General features: G+C 41.3%; 2 protein-coding genes across 2 annotated transcripts; both read right to left on the minus strand.

The window, feature by feature from the left end:
* Positions 1–32: 32 nt before the first annotated feature.
* On the minus strand, positions 33–5,403 carry tlr21 (toll-like receptor 21). The gene is made up of 2 exons (XM_064298915.1): positions 5,210–5,403; positions 33–3,874 (listed from the first exon to the last, which is right to left on the minus strand). Exon 2 carries the CDS (start codon positions 3,533–3,535, stop codon positions 608–610), a length of 2,928 nt encoding a protein of 975 aa, XP_064154985.1. The 5' UTR covers positions 3,536–3,874; positions 5,210–5,403; the 3' UTR covers positions 33–607.
* A 56-nt stretch (positions 5,404–5,459) lies between these two features.
* Positions 5,460–10,854, minus strand: cnfn (cornifelin). The gene is made up of 4 exons (XM_064299030.1): positions 10,629–10,854; positions 10,065–10,190; positions 9,328–9,464; positions 5,460–6,465 (listed from the first exon to the last, which is right to left on the minus strand). Exons 2-4 carry the CDS (start codon positions 10,186–10,188, stop codon positions 6,376–6,378), a joined length of 351 nt encoding a protein of 116 aa, XP_064155100.1. The 5' UTR covers positions 10,189–10,190; positions 10,629–10,854; the 3' UTR covers positions 5,460–6,375.
* Between the last annotated feature and the right edge of the window lie 6,493 nt (positions 10,855–17,347).

A 17,347-nucleotide genomic window follows, 5' to 3' on the forward strand; every position in this document is an offset into this window, starting at 1 on the left:
TTCACAGCAACAGAAACTGCATCTGGTAAGTCTTAGTTTTCATAGATGAAGAGCATGTGATTTATTCAGCAACGTCAAATGACCACAGACAGAAAGCAGTACAGTCATTTTCAAGTAATTCAAATGGCGAAGGATTCAAGCTCAAAAAGTAAATCAAACTTATAGCAAAAAAAGTACACTTGTTTCTTTCGTACCAAACATCATGAACCCCTGTTTCATATTACATAAGAATGAAGGAGGACAACATTTCTTGTTAAGGTACAAATACTCCTGAATGCTAAAGACTCAAATTGCTTATTCATTTCGGTCAGTTGTGGCTTTCCCGAAGTTCTCACTTTTGTGTTAATTTATTTGTACAGTGTATACTGCTTGTAAGTGTACTGGCTGTATGGATAGTCCAGATGTAGTGATGAAAAGCAGTGAGATGGAATTATTCCCATTCAAATGCTATAGCAGAACTTCAGTGTTAATTTGACCTTGTTTAAAAAAGGAAATGTTAAAAAACTGAAATTTAGGCATGGCCACGTTATAGCAGTCGGCAAGCATGGGTACGTTGTCTGGGCAAGTGAAGTGATTCTTATATGTATAATTGTATTAATTTTCATCATTAAGGCTTTAAGTAGCATGTCTCATCATCCACTGGCCTTGGATTGGATTCCCCCTCTCCCTCTTTCTGTCCCTCGTCCTCTACTTGGTGACTGTCATTGGCACTTCTCAACGCTCTCCGGAGCTGGTTCCAGAAAAGTTCTTGTGCCTTCTCAGGGTCTGTGCAGTCATTTCCAGGCCACTGGAGGTAGGTCTTCTTGAGCATGACCTTCCGCATACGGTGATAGGCTGACAGCTGCCTTTCGGGGATGGGCTCCAGGAAGACCAGCAGCAGCACATCCCGGAACTCTTGGAAGAGACGGTAGCTCGCCAGCTGGATCTCCAGGGAGCACCATTCGCTGTTTAGGTAGTGCTGGCTCACCACGCAGACTGTCTTGCGGCTCCCGTACACTGCCGTCACGATGTTGTCTATGATGCCACGCCCCGGCATAAAGTCGCGATGGTGAAGGCAGAGCCGGAATGATGACCCTCCTTCCTCCAGGTTTGGAAGAAGCTGTTCCAACACCCATTTCTCATCGGCAGAGTTGTATGAGATGAAGGCATCATACTGGCACTCCTCCTCCTTTTCCCGTAGTCGCCGCCAGTGCTCGCTAAACCAGGAGCGAAACACATAGTAACTGTACTTAAGCTTCCAGTAGAGTTTCACATAAAGCAAGGGGATTGTTGACAGCAGGATAATTAACGTGCTAGTGGAGGCAAAAAGGTAGACACCAAGGTCCAAGTAACAAACCTTGGTGTCAAAATTGTAGAAGTGAGCTCCATGAACATCACCACACATAAGATCATAATGGTACACTAATTGGACTTGGTGGTTGCGGCTGGTCCAGTTCTTAAGCCACCTGTTGGGACAGGTGCAGCTGATGGGGTTAAGGCGCAAGTCAAGGTAATGTAGTTTGGAAAGGTTCTTCAGGAGATCTTCGTCTACAGTCTGCAGGGCATTTTTGGGGAGTGTCAGCATCCGTAGCTCTGTCAGGTTACCAAAAACCTCTGCTGACAACGATCGTATCCCCATGTTCTCTGCATTAAGCCTCTTCAGTTTTCGTTGGTTTTTGAAGACACCTGCCTGGAGCTGTTTCACACCATCATAGTTGTCGTCCAAAGAGAGGAACTCCAAGCTGGCTAAATCTTCAAATATATCAGATTGAAGAGAGGAAATCTTGTTGTTTCCAAGGTACAGGGACGTCAGGTTCTGAAGACCTCTGAAAAAAGCATTTGGCAGCAGTATCATTCCATGAGGCAGCTGCCCATTCAGCTTGAGGTCTTTCAACTGAGTCAAATTGACAAATGGGGACTGAGTGTACCTCTTTAGGTACCTGATGAAATTCCCCTTCAAATCCAGTACTTGCAATGTGGCTCCTAGCCTCCAAAACTGACAACTGTCAATTTGTCTGAGGTAGTTTCCATCCAGGTACAGGTTGGCGAGGCTGTGAAGCCCACCAAAGGCTTCCTGCTGAAAATGAGTAATCTTGTTCCCACCCAGATCCAGAATGTGCAGGAGGCTTAGAGAATGAAACGTTCCATTGAAAATGACAGAGATGCGATTGTTTCGCAGGTTGAGTGTTTTCAGTTGGCTCAAATCTGAAAAGGTGCTGTCAAAAAGGTCTGTCAGGAGATTGTTGTCTAGACGGAGGGTGGTGAGATTGGTCAGCCCCTTTAAGGCTTTGCGATCCAGATAGGCAATGTTGTTTATATTGAGTTTAAGTGTGGTTAATCTGGGTGTTTGACTGAAAGCAAAGGGATATACATCACGAATGCGATTGTAGCGGAAGCTTAGACTAGTCAGGTTCGGGAAAGACATGTTTTGCTTATCATGGCAGGTTTCAATGTGGCATAGTAGGTTATGTTCCAAAATGATACTTTCTAAGTGATTCTGTCCTCTCATGAATCTTAAGCAGGTTGTATTCTTCAGGTGATTGTGGGAGAGGTCCAATGTAAGAGTGACAACAGGACAGTTTTTGAAAGTTCCATCACTCAGAGTCAGAATATTATTGCCCTGGAGGGTCAGTTTGTGCAATTTCTTTAGTCTATTCTTTAATAGTGAACATAGTCCCATCAGCTTGGTGCTGTTGTTCAAAGCCAAGCCTGAATAGTCTACATAGCCTGGTTTCACGTTCCTTAATTTCAAGAGTGCCAGGGCTGAGACACTAGTACTATGCAATCTCAGGTAAGAAATTGCCCTCAGGTCCAGGCCAATGAAGGAATTTGTTTGCAGCTTCAAATTGTTGGACAGGTCTAACAAACGGATTCTGTTCAGGAACGTACTGTTACATTCTAAAGTGTAGAGGTGGTTTTTACAGATGTAGAGGGTGCTGAGGGATGGCGGTAGGCTTAAGCTATGGTGAAGGGAATTCAGGTGGTTATTGCAGAGGTCTAGCTCTTTTAAACTCTGCAAGTGAGCCACAGATTCAACAATCTCAGAAAAATTACTTAAGGAATTAATCCGGAAGTTTAGGATTTGCAGTTTTTTGAGTTCCCAAAAAACTTGCGGTTGGACATTGTGCAGCGAGTTTTTGCTCAGCACAAGCTCAGTTAGATTTTGCAGATCGATAAAAGCCAAGGGCTCAATTGTCTCAATGTTGTTACTGGAGAGATTTAACATTTTCAACTGAGTCAGATTCAGGAAAGCGTGTGTGCTCACCTTTTTCAGGTGATTACAGTCAATTCTCAGGTTCTTGAGATGCCAGAGGTGAGACAAGGACCTTGGGGGAATATGTGAAACATGGTTATGAGAAATGTTGAGGGATGTGGCCCTGCCTGGGAGGTCTTGTACAAGTGCAGAAATGTTTGTCTGCCTTCGATTGATGCAGTTGAATGAACTGCGGTTTGCTGGATTCTCTATGCAGTTTTGGAAACTGTATGCAGCTGCGAACAGCACAAGCTGAATAAAAATTATTGCTATAGCCAGTGCTATGCTTGTGGACCTCTCCATGTCATCAAATCTGTGAAGATGAGGGGATTGGTAAAATTAATTCATTGAGCTTGTTGTTCTTTTCTCATATTCCAAATGTGTTCTTTGCTGGATGGGTTTTTGTCTCTGTTGTTCTTCCTCAGTTGTAGCATGAAAGCATTGCTTAAAAGTTTAGGTCCAAATAGTCAATAGAGAAATAAAGAAAGAGTCCATATAAAAAAGGTATCAGTGATCAAAATATATTTTTTGGAGAATAAGAACATCCATTTTCCGAGCAGCAGAATTTCACGTGATAATCCGATCAGAGAACAAACCGTGTGGTCCTTCAGGCAAGTATCAGGTGGACATAATGATTAGCAGCTGAAAAAAAAGATGTCATTTGATTGTTTACAAATATAAAAAAAAACCACATTAATCCACTTCCGTTTAAATACAGAGTATGAGATTACTTGAACATGAAATTACTTGAAATAACTACTGGCAGAAAACGTGCAGAAATTCTGGAGCAATTAAAACAGCAAAACAAATTCAAGCTCAGAAAACAAATCAAACTCAGTAGTACATGGCCTATGTATAAAAACTGCTGTAATCTCTACATGGTGAAAACAAAACATGAAAATACACTTTAACAAAAGCTGAGAATCTGCACATTAACCACATGTGAATTGTTTGATTACAAAACTAAAATTACGGAGTAGAGCCAAATCCAGAAAAAAATAAGTCATAATGTCCCAAACATTATGGAAAGCACTGTATGTAGTCCCTCATGCAAGTATCAGGTGGAAAACATGATACACAGGTGAAAAATAAAATTATGTCACCTGAGTGTTTACAAAGCTAAAAAGCACATGTATCCATTCTTGTGTAAATATAGGTAGTACAGATATTATTTAATTCCACTGTCAAATCCGATTCTCCTACGACAGAACCTACAGTGATGATTTAATTAATTGGTGGTGATTTTCAAGTGTTCTTCATTTATTGGCCCCTCATTTCTCAGGTGGAATATCAGTAATGCTCAGATATTAACTAAATGTTGGCTGAGTTTGTGCTCTCAAAAGGGATTCTACATAGAAATATAAAGGCAGTTATCTAAATATAGATATAGAAGTAATCACATAATCTCAGTCTGAATTTCGCAAAAATTATTTATGCAATCCATGCTGACAAAAAGTATTCCTTATTTCATGTCAAGTTGCATGACTGGATTAGTCATATTAAATAAAGCATTCAGCTCAGTTTTCAGAAATATTATGTCATCGTAAATAAACTCCGACTCATGGCAAGGCCAGTGTTACACTGTCAAACAGTTTTGGATCAAAAATTTTCATGCTTTGTGGCAAACAAAAAAATATATTCAATGAAACTACAATCATTTTACTAAATCAACTGTATGCATGAAATGAACGCAGTAGGAATAACATTACACTCTACTAGACTGCATAAGAGTACATACAAATACTGGTCTTGTAGGGTAAACAATAATCAGATAAACAGTATAGTTTTTGATGGAATATTCCTTACCCTTGACTGTACCGCGCTACATAGACATACTATTATATTTTTAAAAATCAATGGAATCACTAGATGAGACCATGGTAAGGATATTGCTTAGGTTGTGTTTCAGTCTTTTCTTTTCTTTTCAGAAGAGGAATGAAAGAACCACTACTTCATGTAAAGACTGCAAAAACGTACCTGTGTGTTAAACCAGAACTGGACCAGTGCGGTGCTCGTACAGACAGCACTACTTGCTCATGGTTTTTGTGGCAGACTAGCACAGATACCTGTCCCGCACTTTCCATGGAACAGAAACAGAACAGAAAGAGGAAGCTGTGAAAGCAAGTGTGCGTGCGTGTCTGTGTTCCTTTCGCTTTTAAACTAAGAAAAAGAAAGAAACAAACAAGTCACAAGACAGAGTGTGACACCGGGGTTTTTCAAGGGTGGACATTTTTTTATTGAAAATAATCAGCAGTGTTTTCAGCCTAGACAGACTGATGCATTTAAATTATGTTCCATTACAGACACATTTCTAAATCGTGCCACAATGACATTGAACATGATTCTTATTTTCATAACGTCATGTAAATGTCATGACTATCAAATTAAATTAATAAAATCATAATATATCCTAATCACAGTATTTATTTCAGAACTACTGTAAGAAAGTCACTTCAGTCTGCAGTGTTGAGAACAGCCGGATCCAATGCTGCTGCAATAGTGCTATGGGTTTCTATGTTTTAAAAAAATATATTTTCATAGGGTGAATTGAATTTTTTTCAACCTACATCTTTAGGTATGAAGGCTGCATGCTTGATAAACTTATCTTATTTACAGCAGACAACCTGATTAATATACTGAAACTTTCATTTTCATTGCAAAAATGAGAGTCGATGGCTTGAAAACTTTTCCTGTGTGAGATGTGCATGCAAGAACATACTGCTTGAAATGCTGATAAAACATAAAATCACTTGGCAATAATAATAATAATAATAATTGTTTACGAGTACCTTCCCATAGACAACAGAATTAGTCACAGATTAGGGCACAATGTCCCATCATCTGACCAGATGATGTTTTGCCAGTTTCTTTCTTAAACTGTTAGTTCTAAATGTTTGTCAGATGTCTATATTCAGGCTCTAAGGAGGAATGTCACATGCAGGTAAGGCTTTCTAGTCAGAAGGTAGGTAGGGACCATGGCAACCAATTTGTGTCGTGTTTCGGTCAGGTTGTTTCAGTGACATTCATGGACAGTGAGTCTTTCATTGTCAAAGTTCAGGTGAACTCCTCACGACCAGAAACTTCCTGGTAAGAGTAGCGCTTCCTCTTTCACATGGTCATTGACTACGCATCTCTTTCCCATGTCAGCCCCTCATCTTCTGCTCTCTGGCCATCTGACAGAGCCCACAGAGAGGCAGGCAGGACATGATCATCCAGTCATCACAGATAGAGCCCTGGAAAGAGGAACAGTTATAATATTTACTGTTATCACTGGAATTGGCAACAGATGATCGCTGCAATTACGCTCTTTAGCCTGTTAGGTATACTATATATTAACCAAATCCAGAAATGTCAATTTACAAAAATGTAAAAATCACCTTTAGAATAATGATGATCAGACAGCGAAAATATTAGTAATACTGGTAAGATTGCTTTCACATCTCTATCTGTTGAAAAAGTTTTAACCACACCCTGCAGGTGGCCCATCTGCTGAATTTTGTTCCTTCTTCTTTTAGAGATTTCAATGACCACACATACCTCATTAGGTATTTTTGTGTCCCTGGCTAGATAAGAACGAAACTGAAATTTTTAGGTCTTGAAATGCAGTCAGTAAGACGCATTTTGCTGTAAGTGTGCTTCACTGTCTCCCATTTTTCTAAAGGGCAGGAGGATCACGTAGAGCAGTGGAAAATCCATTCCTTAAGCCAGAAATATTCATATAGTCGGGCCTACAGAGAACTAGGCAGTGGCAACTTCAAGTGGAACCATGGAAATCAAAGAAAATTTGGAAAATTTCCTTATAAAAACGCCCTTTCACAAGGTGTTCACTGGAAGAAAAAAAGAGGATAAAGGAGCTTGGACCGGACCGTTACGATTTACAAATTCAGCGGCAGGCAAGTGATCGAGGACGAGCCTACACCCGGGGCTTCTCCCGCTATTGTTATGACAAACGGAGTTGGCTAGCTGGATGTGGTGTAAGCCTTTTATTGCTTTCCCCATTTGCTATTTCAAAGTGTCGGCACCGAAGCGTTGTGGACAACGACGGGGGTACAAGACCTTTCTGAAAAATGCGAAAGGCACGAAAGTAGGCGCAGCCATCTAGACAACAGTATGAGACTAAATTTTTTTGGCAGACTTAGCATTGCTGAACAGCTAGGTGAAGGCTACAGGATTGGCATTAGAAGGCACAACGAAGAGGTGACAAAATCGACACATCCTGTCCATAATAATAGACTGTGTGAAATTTTGTGGAGCCTTTGAGTTGGCTTTGCGTGGCCATGATGAGAGTGAGAGCTCCGATAATCTTGGGATATTCGGTGGGTTGGTGAATGTTGTTGCCTCCTTTAAACTTCAGCATTCACATATTCACATTTTGTCCAGCAGGTGGCAGCAGAAGGCTCTATAAATGACATTGGAGTTAGCTAATATTTTCCTACTGTTTTATGACTTCATAGAATGTAACAGTGGCAGTAAAAATGACTTTAGTTGTTCCATATTTATAAATTGAGCTGTTGCCTGTTGGTAACTTTAGGTGATGTAGGTGAAATGGGCATTTTGTCATCTCTACATATTATTTTATATTATTAAGGAGGGCAAAATATGTTCAAGTAGTGCTACTGGCCAGTGTTTAGGCAACATTACAGTGTGTTGTGTTGTTTTTAGATTTATTTATTTATTTATTTATTTATTTATTTTTTTGCTGAGCTATGAAGTGCTGCTTCAGCTTGTTTGTCCCCTCCAAAACTGCGCCCGCCCCCCCCCCCCCAAATATTTTTATCACCAGCCGCCACTGGAACTAGGTAGATGTGTACTTCCTAAGTGGGCATTCGTAATTGGGTGTGGTGGTTTAGCCAAGGTAAATGGGCGGGCCAGGATACTCGTTAGGTGGCTGTGGTGCACCCTGGCCCACCCATGTCAAACCACAAATGGGTGGAGCTACCATATACTACCATCTCCTTACTACGTGAGCTCTCAATCACGGTTGATGGCACCACAGTGACTGCCTCTCACTCTGCCAAGAGCTTGGGGGTGGTCCTGGATGACCAACTGGACCTCAAGGAGCACATCAAGGCAACATCACGGTCCTGCAGATTCCTTCTGTACAACATAAGAAGGATTCGACCATACCTGACGACTCACTCCACCCAACTGCTTGTCCAGGCTACGGTGACCTCTCGCCTTGATTACTGCAACTCTCTCCTTGCAAGCCTGCCAGCTTGTGCCATACAGCCACTACAGATGATTCAGAATGCCGCTGCCCGACTCATCTACAACCTTCCCAAATTCTCCCACGTCACTCCTCTGCTGCGATCACTCCACTGGCTACCGGTTGCTGCCAGGATCTGGTTCAAAGCCCCGACCCTTGCCTACACTGCAGCCAACAGGACAGTCCCCATCTACTTGCAGCACATGATGTCCCTGCTCGACCACTCCGCTCTGCGGCAGCAGGGCGCCTTGTAAGCCCTCCCACCCGACCAAAGGGATCACAGAGCTTCTCCACCCTAGCTCCCCAGTGGTGGAACGAACTCCCCGTCCCTCTCCGAACCTCCCCCTCACTACCCATCTTCTGCCGTGGCCTGAAGACTCATCTCTTCAGACTATACCTAGACTAACCACCACCACGCTGTATATTTCACTCTAAATCCCCCCCCCCCCCCTTTTCATGACACTTGTTACATGTTGCCCCATCCCAGCACTTTTTGGTAATTTGTATTTGTCCTAATACTGTAGCTTATTCTTCTGCCTAGTTGGCTTTGCAGAGGTTAGGTCTGAATAGTGTTCACTATGTGAACTAAACTGTGTTCTTAAAAAAAGCTTTAATAAAAAGCGTCTGCCAAATAAATGTAATGTAATGTAATGTAATATGCTATCAGTTACTCACTGCAGTTAAAAGCTAAACATTTTGATTAGCTCAGGCATAACAGTGACTGACAGCCGATTGCAGCCCAGCCAATTACTGGAATGATGGACTGTCACTCTCTTATCGCGACTGTAAAGCATGGAAATTGGCATTCTCCCATTTGCTGTGCTGCTGTTATCGCGATTTGTGATGCGGCGGGTGGGGGGGGGGGGTGGGGTGGATGGCGGCCACTCACAGAGATGTTATATTTGCCACGTATGCCGGTTCTCAGGGCGATCAAGGCTCCAGGGAGGAAAGGCAGGCAGCAGCTCTCCCCCTGATCCTGGGCTACCTTGCAGCCCAAAATGCAGGGCAAAAAGGCCCCACACAGGCCTGCGTTTGAAAGAAGAAAAAAAATATTGAAATGGCAAAAAAGTGCCTTTTCCATACTGCTATGCTGCTGTCTGTTCAACCGTGTAAAACACAGTTTCCACGCCTCTCTTGTCAGCTACAATAGTAAAAGCACTCGTTTTTGTTGTGATCACATTATGCACAAATCCAACTGACCGGTAGGTCCACTGGGTTGTCTCCCTGTTGTAGTGTCTACAAATTTTGTCGCGATGTGAGAAATGGTTAGCAGTGTTTAACAGTCTAGTAAAGAGCTTTTGAAGAAAAAAAAGAACTATTTTTTATTATTAATTTACTAAATTATTAATTTACTAAATACTAATATGTCACATATCAAAGTTCAGGCCCCATGATGCTGATATTTCTTACCAAGATATTACCTGTAATGTATGACAGGTTGCATGAAAAGTTTAGTTATTCATTGTAAAACCTTGGAAATTATATTAAAATTGCTGTATCCTTCTGTTGTCTCGACCAAAGATCTTGGCAAGAGTATTCATAAGCTGATTAACAACAGGAAAAGGGACGTTCGTTTTTTTTAATCAATTTTATTCTCGCACAGAAGCAGAAAAAGAAGGGACTCACAGATTCCACAGTCGTCACAGCAGTCACATACGTTGGAGCTCCAGTCGGTGGGGCTAGAGGACAGGGTGTAACTGGTGACCGTCATTTGGGGCTGAGCGCTGATCACTTCAGTCTGGTATGCCATGCCTGAGAGAGGTGGATGCACAGTAACGATTCCACTGCAATAAAATGGCTTCTCAACTGCATTTTCTCATACCGCTATGATAAATGACTAGTTCTAACAGTGTCCGGAATTTAAAACATCAGTAAATTAGGATCCGAAGGTTGACCACCATCAACGTCATGCAAAGCCTCATATGGCCTTTAAAAAAAAAAAAAAAAAAATACAAATGCAATTTTTTATCAGCACATAATCTATGTATCTCCAAAAAATAATTTATTAATTAAAGTAAAAAAAAGATTTCAATACCCAGTAATAGCCTTGGCATATAAAATTTTGAATCAATACACATAGATCAGAAAAAGAATGAGTTGTTGATGTTGCCGAAAATTAATGAACTGTCTTCTTGAGCAAAGACACATTTAAAAAAAAAACAACAACAAAAAATGAACATCGGAACTGACCTGCTGTACCTGTCCTGTTCGGACGCAGTCAAATCAACGTATCCCTGAGCAGAACAACAGGAGCTGGATGAAAGGGAGGGTCTCTGGACGCTCTTATGCTGTACTTAGGTTGATGCCTGTGTTTATAGTGGCCCAGAACGCTGCCGTTGCTATCGGAAAATATGAAATCACAATGAATATGAGGGCAGCGGTGACCAGTCCGCCTTTACCCAGGATCGAGCGCCAGATGTATCCGCATGCCCATTAAAGGGAAAAAAAAACCATCTAATGTTTGATGTTGGGGCGTATCAGTTTCGGCCCTGATATGCCCCACTTGTCCAATCTAGGCCCCGGATTTATTTGTAATCACATGAAGGCATGGCACCACCCTTCTGAAAGGGGACAAAGCCGCGTTTGTTGATTTGACTTAGCACACTCTCGCCAGGGCAGGTGTGGCTTGAGTCCACTGTGTCGTGTGTGAGAGGTCTCGCATCAGAACAGGTGTGGGCTTCTCTGTGCACCCGACCCGTTCAAAAAACAAAAAAAACATTTTATTCAAAGGTCTGACAATTTGTGTGAAGTGCAGTAGCACACGCCCAACAAGAGTGCTATGGTTGCTTCCTTAGGCGCTAGTCAGAAGCTGGTCCCTCCCAAACCACGCTGTTCACCAGGGTATTCCAGAATGTGGGGCTGGTAAATCATCCAGATCTATTAAATCGAACTTTAGAAAAATCCAGAAATACAAGGAACAGAGAAAGCCTATGCTAGTTACTATGGTAATTTATGCTCTGAAACTAACCTGCCATATGACAAGCTAACTTGAATTAAACCCAATCTACTCTAAACCCAATTACATCTGGTGGAGAGTAAGCTTAGTCACTTCACTGGTGAACTTTTTTTTTTCTTTTTGGTCTATATTTTACCAGGCATCCCAATTAAGATCAGAATCTTGTTTACAATGATGGCCTGGCAAGAGTCAAATAGCTCTTAAGGAGACATGGGCCATGGGTGAGGGGCAAAAAGGGTTCACATAAAAGCGATAAAATAAAGATGCAAAAAATAAGGATAAACAACAACAACAGACAAGAGAGACATAAAGAAGTGGTTAAGCACGTGCGTTCTAAAGTCCTAAAATGTTTGTTTAACAGTTTGATGACCCCGCTATCCAGCAGCAGAGGCTGGACCACAAATTCACTAGGCCCATAGCAGCACATGACAGCCAGAATCCTCAAGGCCCGGATCCAATGTCTGCTCTACGCCAGAGTGGGCATATGACAAAATTGTGGCATGTGCTGTGCTACAAAATATGCAACTATGAGGGGAGATAGATTCCCCGCACCATCACTTGAAGAAAAGGATGATGATCACACATGTCAGGGTTGAAAAGGAAACCATCGCAAATTATCACCTTTTCAAATGTATCTCATTCATTGTTAGCCATTAGCTCTTTTTTTTTTAGCCAAATAACATTATTTAATGGGGGGGGGGGGGGGGGGGTTCAGAATCACCGCCCAATAGTCATGTCAAGTCAAGTAGAACTTTATTTGTCCCCAGTGGGGCAATTGGTTGTGCAGCAGTGAAAACAGTACCAAGGCAATTAAATACAACATATAATAAAAAGTAAAAAAACATAGAGTACAAGTAAAAACATAAAATGCAATAAAGGTAAGTATTCATTTTGTCTTCTATATGAATTTAGTAGCTATAGCCTAGTATGCAAGGCAGGCTCTGAAGTACTTACACCCAGCCTTTTAAAGTTTGAAATAAGTATCTATAAAAAGCTTTTCAAAAGGTATAACAAAAAAAAAACTTTATTCAGCAAACAGGAGAGTGGCCGCGCAGTTGGAGGAACTTGGGCACTAGGATTTCGCAATTTTTTTTTCAACGTCAGCTCTACTTCTTTTGCTGCTGCTGAGGTGTTGTTTTTTTTTTCTTTCTTTTTTTATATAGAATATTTGCAGACATTCTTTGTGTGCCAATTTTGAACAAAGGTTACAGCAATTCAGCTATCCCCACAAGCAATATTACATGAGAGGAAGTGTGATTGCCTTTGTCCTCCGATTGTACAATTCATCACAAAATAGATGTGTCTGCAGCTTTTCCTCGCCAGGCCTTTCTAACCTATTAGTTACTCTTACATATTCATAATGTGATAATATACTGCACAACCCCTGGGATCCCTGCTTTATTATGGTCTACGTTCTGTTGCTGAATTGTTGTTGTATTTATTCTATGGAAAGTGTAGATGGTCAATGAGCAGGAGGGGGCAGGATGATGCAAATAACACAGATACCATTTTACTTCAGAGAGTTACCTGTCAATCGATTGTATCCTGACAGTGTCCTATCCTCCTGATACTACGAATGCCAGTGACATCCATTCATCCTACATCCATCCATTATCTATACCTGCTTATTCCTGGGGGCTGGAGCCTATCCCAGCATGCATTGGGCTAGAGGCAGGAATACACACTGGAATTTACCCAGTGCACCACGGTGCCACCTTTGTGACTAACATGCGGAACCATATCAGGTTATCTAAAGAAAAAAACTTCAGTAGGTGAGGTTATATTTACTGTGTACTGCAGATCTGCTTCAAATGACAAACAAAATGGCCGCTGTAGCTCATATCAGAAACAGGGTCAAAGTCTAATTTTATACCACATTGGCGCTCGCTCTTCTGTGGCCATGGCAACTGCAAACAACAGACCACACATCACCCACAGCTACAGCATGTACACACAAAACTACATAAAACCAAATGTAGATGCCTTCTTAAATTATCAATAGCTATTACTTATTATGTCACTATTGGGAGGTATGCTGGCACTTTGCTGATGCAGACCTGGAAATAGTCTAAATATTTGACGCATCTGAATAATATATATTTTTTCTTCTTAATGACAACATGGTCAAAAAGATATTCATGGCAGGCCACAGGCAGGATTGCTCTGCTCTATGCTATGGTACATACAGGTTGTACTGGCCACAAGTGCTTGCAGAGCATTGTAATAAATTATTGTATTGGTCTTTTTCATTTTTGCTCACTGCCTGTAGTAATTTCATGAAAAACCTTACAATATTCCAAACACAAACTAAACTTAGAGTAATCTACTGAAGGCATTTGGTGGACCAGCAACTTTTTAACATGCTAAACTGTATTTTTAGCATTCAAATAATCTCAAAAACTGTGGGCAATCTGCTATTTTTGAAGTGAGTTGTGATGTCGGGACTGGTGGGGGGCTGCAGGAATGAAATTAAAAATGAAATGATACCACTGACTGCATTCATTAGGTTGTTTAAAAAGGCAGCGTACCACGAAGGATTGAGAGTTTCCTGGTTCCTGGTTGCTGAAACATTGACTCGGGCTGAAGCCACACTATATGCGGCCCCGCCGCGCGGCGGCGGCGCCTCCATTCATTTTGAATGAGAGGTGGTGGCCAGACCCCGAAGGGCATGTTGGGATTGCCGGCGGCGCAGCGAGAGGCGGCGAGGCCGCGGGGGAGATGGCAAAAATTCAACTTTGACCCCATCGCCGCGTCGCGGTAACCAATCTGATTTGATCTAATGATCCGTCAAGTAAATTGTCCCTATTTTTTTCTAATTTTAGTTCCACATTCTATCGTTCCACAATGGAGGACCTAACTCGTAATTTCCGTATCGGGTTTCCCAACTTAATAAAATCTCCTACAGAGACATTGATAAGAGGAACGCAGCATGGAGAAAAGTCCCTGAAATTGTCGGTGGCTCTGCAATGTAGTCATCGCCGTTAGCTAGGCTACTATCACTGTCCAGTCTGAATAAAAATCATTTTTGCAGTAACCTAGCCTAGCTGCCTAGCTAGGCTGTCTAATGTCTAGCTATAGTGAGTAACAACAAACAATAACAAACAAAAAAATCTTCCTAATGTATTAGTTGCAAGTTGTTCGTTTCTACCAGCCACCTAGCTAGCTGACCAGATGTAACTCTGAAGGCATTATCTGGCTAATTAGCCAGACAATGTTTTTGTTGTTGGTTGTTACTCACTAGCTAGATATTAAACAGCCTAGCTAGGCAGCTGACTAAAAATTCAGATCTAGGTTACTGCAAAAATGATTTTTATTCAGACAGGACAATGAATATGAAACACGATATTAAACCCGGTCAACATTTAACGAACACAACTGTCTGTCAAAAATAGGTGACACGCCCACAAACAGCCGACTGTGGGGACAGTGTCTTGTCTATTTACATTACATTGCATTCATTTGGCAGACGCTTTAATCCAGCGACGTACAAAAAAGTGCATTTCATGGTCATAGACAACTGCTAAACACAGGTTCAGTAAGGTACAATACTTATTTTGTACAGCTATTTCTAGCCAAGAACACAGTTTAGTTCACACAGTGAACACTATTCAGACTTAACCTCTGCAAAGCCAACTAGGTAGAAGAATAAGCTACAGTATCAGGACAAATACAAATGACCAAAAAGTGCTGGGATGGGGCAACATGTAACAAGTGTCATGAAAAAGGGGGGGGGGGGGGGAGATTTAGAGTGAAATACACAGCGTGGTGGTGGTTAGTCTAGGTATAGTCTGAAGAGATGAGTCTTCAGGCCACGGCGGAAGATGGGTAGTGAGGGGGAGGTTCGGAGAGGGATGGGGAGTTCGCTCCACCACTGGGGAGCTATGGTGGAGAAGCTCTGTGATCCCTTTGGGCGGGTGGGAGGGATTACAAGGCGCCCTGCTGCCGCAGAGCGGAGTGGTCGAGTAGGCACATAGAATCGAGCCATGTCCTGCAAGTAGATGGGGGCTGTCCTGTTGGCAGCAGTGTAGGCAAGGGTATTTAAGTTCCCTTCTTCTCTGACTCAGGTGCTGGATCCTTTTGTGTGTGCTTTTCGGATTGAGTTTCGGTACGTGTCCCCATGTGTACTTCTGACTCTGTGTTTTTGTTCTGAGTGTTTTTCTACCCTGCCCGTGTTCTGGTTTCGCATTGTTTTGGTTTTTCTGACTTTTCTTTGATTTTGCGTTTTACGAACTTTGCTTAGACTTCTTGAAACTTGCCCTGCCTGGCTTTGTTTTTGTATCTCCTTGGTTTTTGTTCTAATTGAAAGTAAAGTTCTCGGTTTTGATTTACCCTTTTGGATTTAGAGTTTTTTTTGACTCTGCGTTTGGGTCCATTCCCTCGCCTTACCCGTGACAAAAATGAGCAGTTTTATCCGTAATTCCTTTCAAGTGAACTTAACACTCAGCCAGTGGCCAAACATGTGTCTTTTATTAAAAAAATACGTAGTGCACCCTGCGATTTCAGGTTGGGAATTTAAGTATGCTACGATCGTAACTTCAAAGCTGAATAGTGTCAGTTAAATTTCCATTCCAATTTCCACCTGACAGATGTTTCAAACACACTCTAATTAAAACTGACATTTAGAAACGTAGGGTTCTTCTTACCACTGTGGATTATATATCTGTACAAATAATCTCTTGTGGTTTTTTTCTGGCAAACACCAGAGTGACAAACATCCTCTTATGGCTTCTTTGAAAGACGGATATGAGAGAAAAAAACAGTACTTTCAGACTAGTGTTTTGGTCAAAAGAAAGCCTTAAACATGAATATAAAACTTCGATTATACAACCTATGGTCATCTGTGGAAATGTTATTCAGGTAAGTTGTAAAAAAAATTAAAGCTGTATCAAAGTATGTCTGATAACAACATGAGGTCTGAGTGAATACGTTACACTGGTGAGATTGCTGTATATAAAACACTGATTACCTAATGTGGTCTTGTTGTCATTAGAAAGTCGAATTGAGGGAAAAAAACCTTATTTTAATTGCTGAAAAGGAAAACACAAAAATACATTCTTTACTCTCAAATTCAGCACACTGATTTCTTAAATTCTCAAAGAACTAACCACAGATAAGTCCTTTTAATTTCAGGTAAGGACAAATTGCCTTATAGACTGAATTGTATGGTATTGATATTTGGTTGTTATATATTATTTAAAATATTACATATATTATTATTTTTTATTATTTTGATTGTAATTTTAAATGTGTAATCATAAACAGCTATGTTCAACACTAACCTTCTGGAGTTGGTTAAAGAACCATGGTGTAAATTTAAAAAAGGTCTTGCACTTATACTGTACTATGAAGAAGTGAATTTGAGCTGGGGTGAGTTTCACTACAAAATATGATTAGAGATCAGCATAAGTCCGGTTTTGTGGAAACGTAATTTTCCCACCTTTACCAGGGCCGGCCCGACCCAATAAACAAAGTAAACATTTGTTTAGGGCCCCGCGATTAGTTCGGGGCCCCCTCCCTCCAGGATATATATAAATATATTTTTTTAAATAAATAGTTGTGTTCCCTAAGACAATGGCTTTCTCATTAATCGAAATATATTTCTAGTGGTGCCAAATCTTGCTGGCTGGGGCTTGGGGGGTGGTTTTTGACCGAAACAGATGGCCCCATATATACTTTTTGTTTAGGGCCCCCAAAAACCTTGGGCCGGCCCTGACCTTTACCCTTATATGTTGATGACTGCTGAATAAATGTATAACCATGCCGTGACTAATGGCATGCACCATAAACACTGAAATCATTGCTGAATCACAGAATGGTGAAACGCCCATTTAAATACGTGTGGTATGTCACTGCCCTGATTCCGCTGTAGTCCTGTCTCTATTTGTGCAACCTTCACTCACCGCATTTTTTACTGGGTAATTATTAGAAAACTTTAAGCGGAACATCTTTACAC

The sequence above is a fragment of the Anguilla rostrata genome, chromosome 1, assembly GCF_018555375.3.
Source record: "Anguilla rostrata isolate EN2019 chromosome 1, ASM1855537v3, whole genome shotgun sequence".
Classification (NCBI taxonomy): Eukaryota; Metazoa; Chordata; class Actinopteri; order Anguilliformes; family Anguillidae; genus Anguilla; species Anguilla rostrata.

Bases quoted from the DNA above. Each gene is read 5' to 3' on its own strand.
- tlr21 (XM_064298915.1), bottom strand. From the start codon at position 3,535: ATGGAGAGGTCCACAAGCATAGCACTGGCTATAGCAATAATTTTTATT.
- cnfn (XM_064299030.1), bottom strand. From the start codon at position 10,188: ATGGCATACCAGACTGAAGTGATCAGCGCTCAGCCCCAAATGACGGTC. The intron at 9,465-10,064 runs GTGAGTCCCTTC...TTTCAAACGCAG, and splicing joins CTGTGACGACTGTGGAATCT to GCCTGTGTGGGGCCTTTTTG. The intron at 6,466-9,327 runs GTGAGTGGCCGC...TCCTCTTTCCAG, and splicing joins GTGGCAAATATAACATCTCT to GGCTCTATCTGTGATGACTG.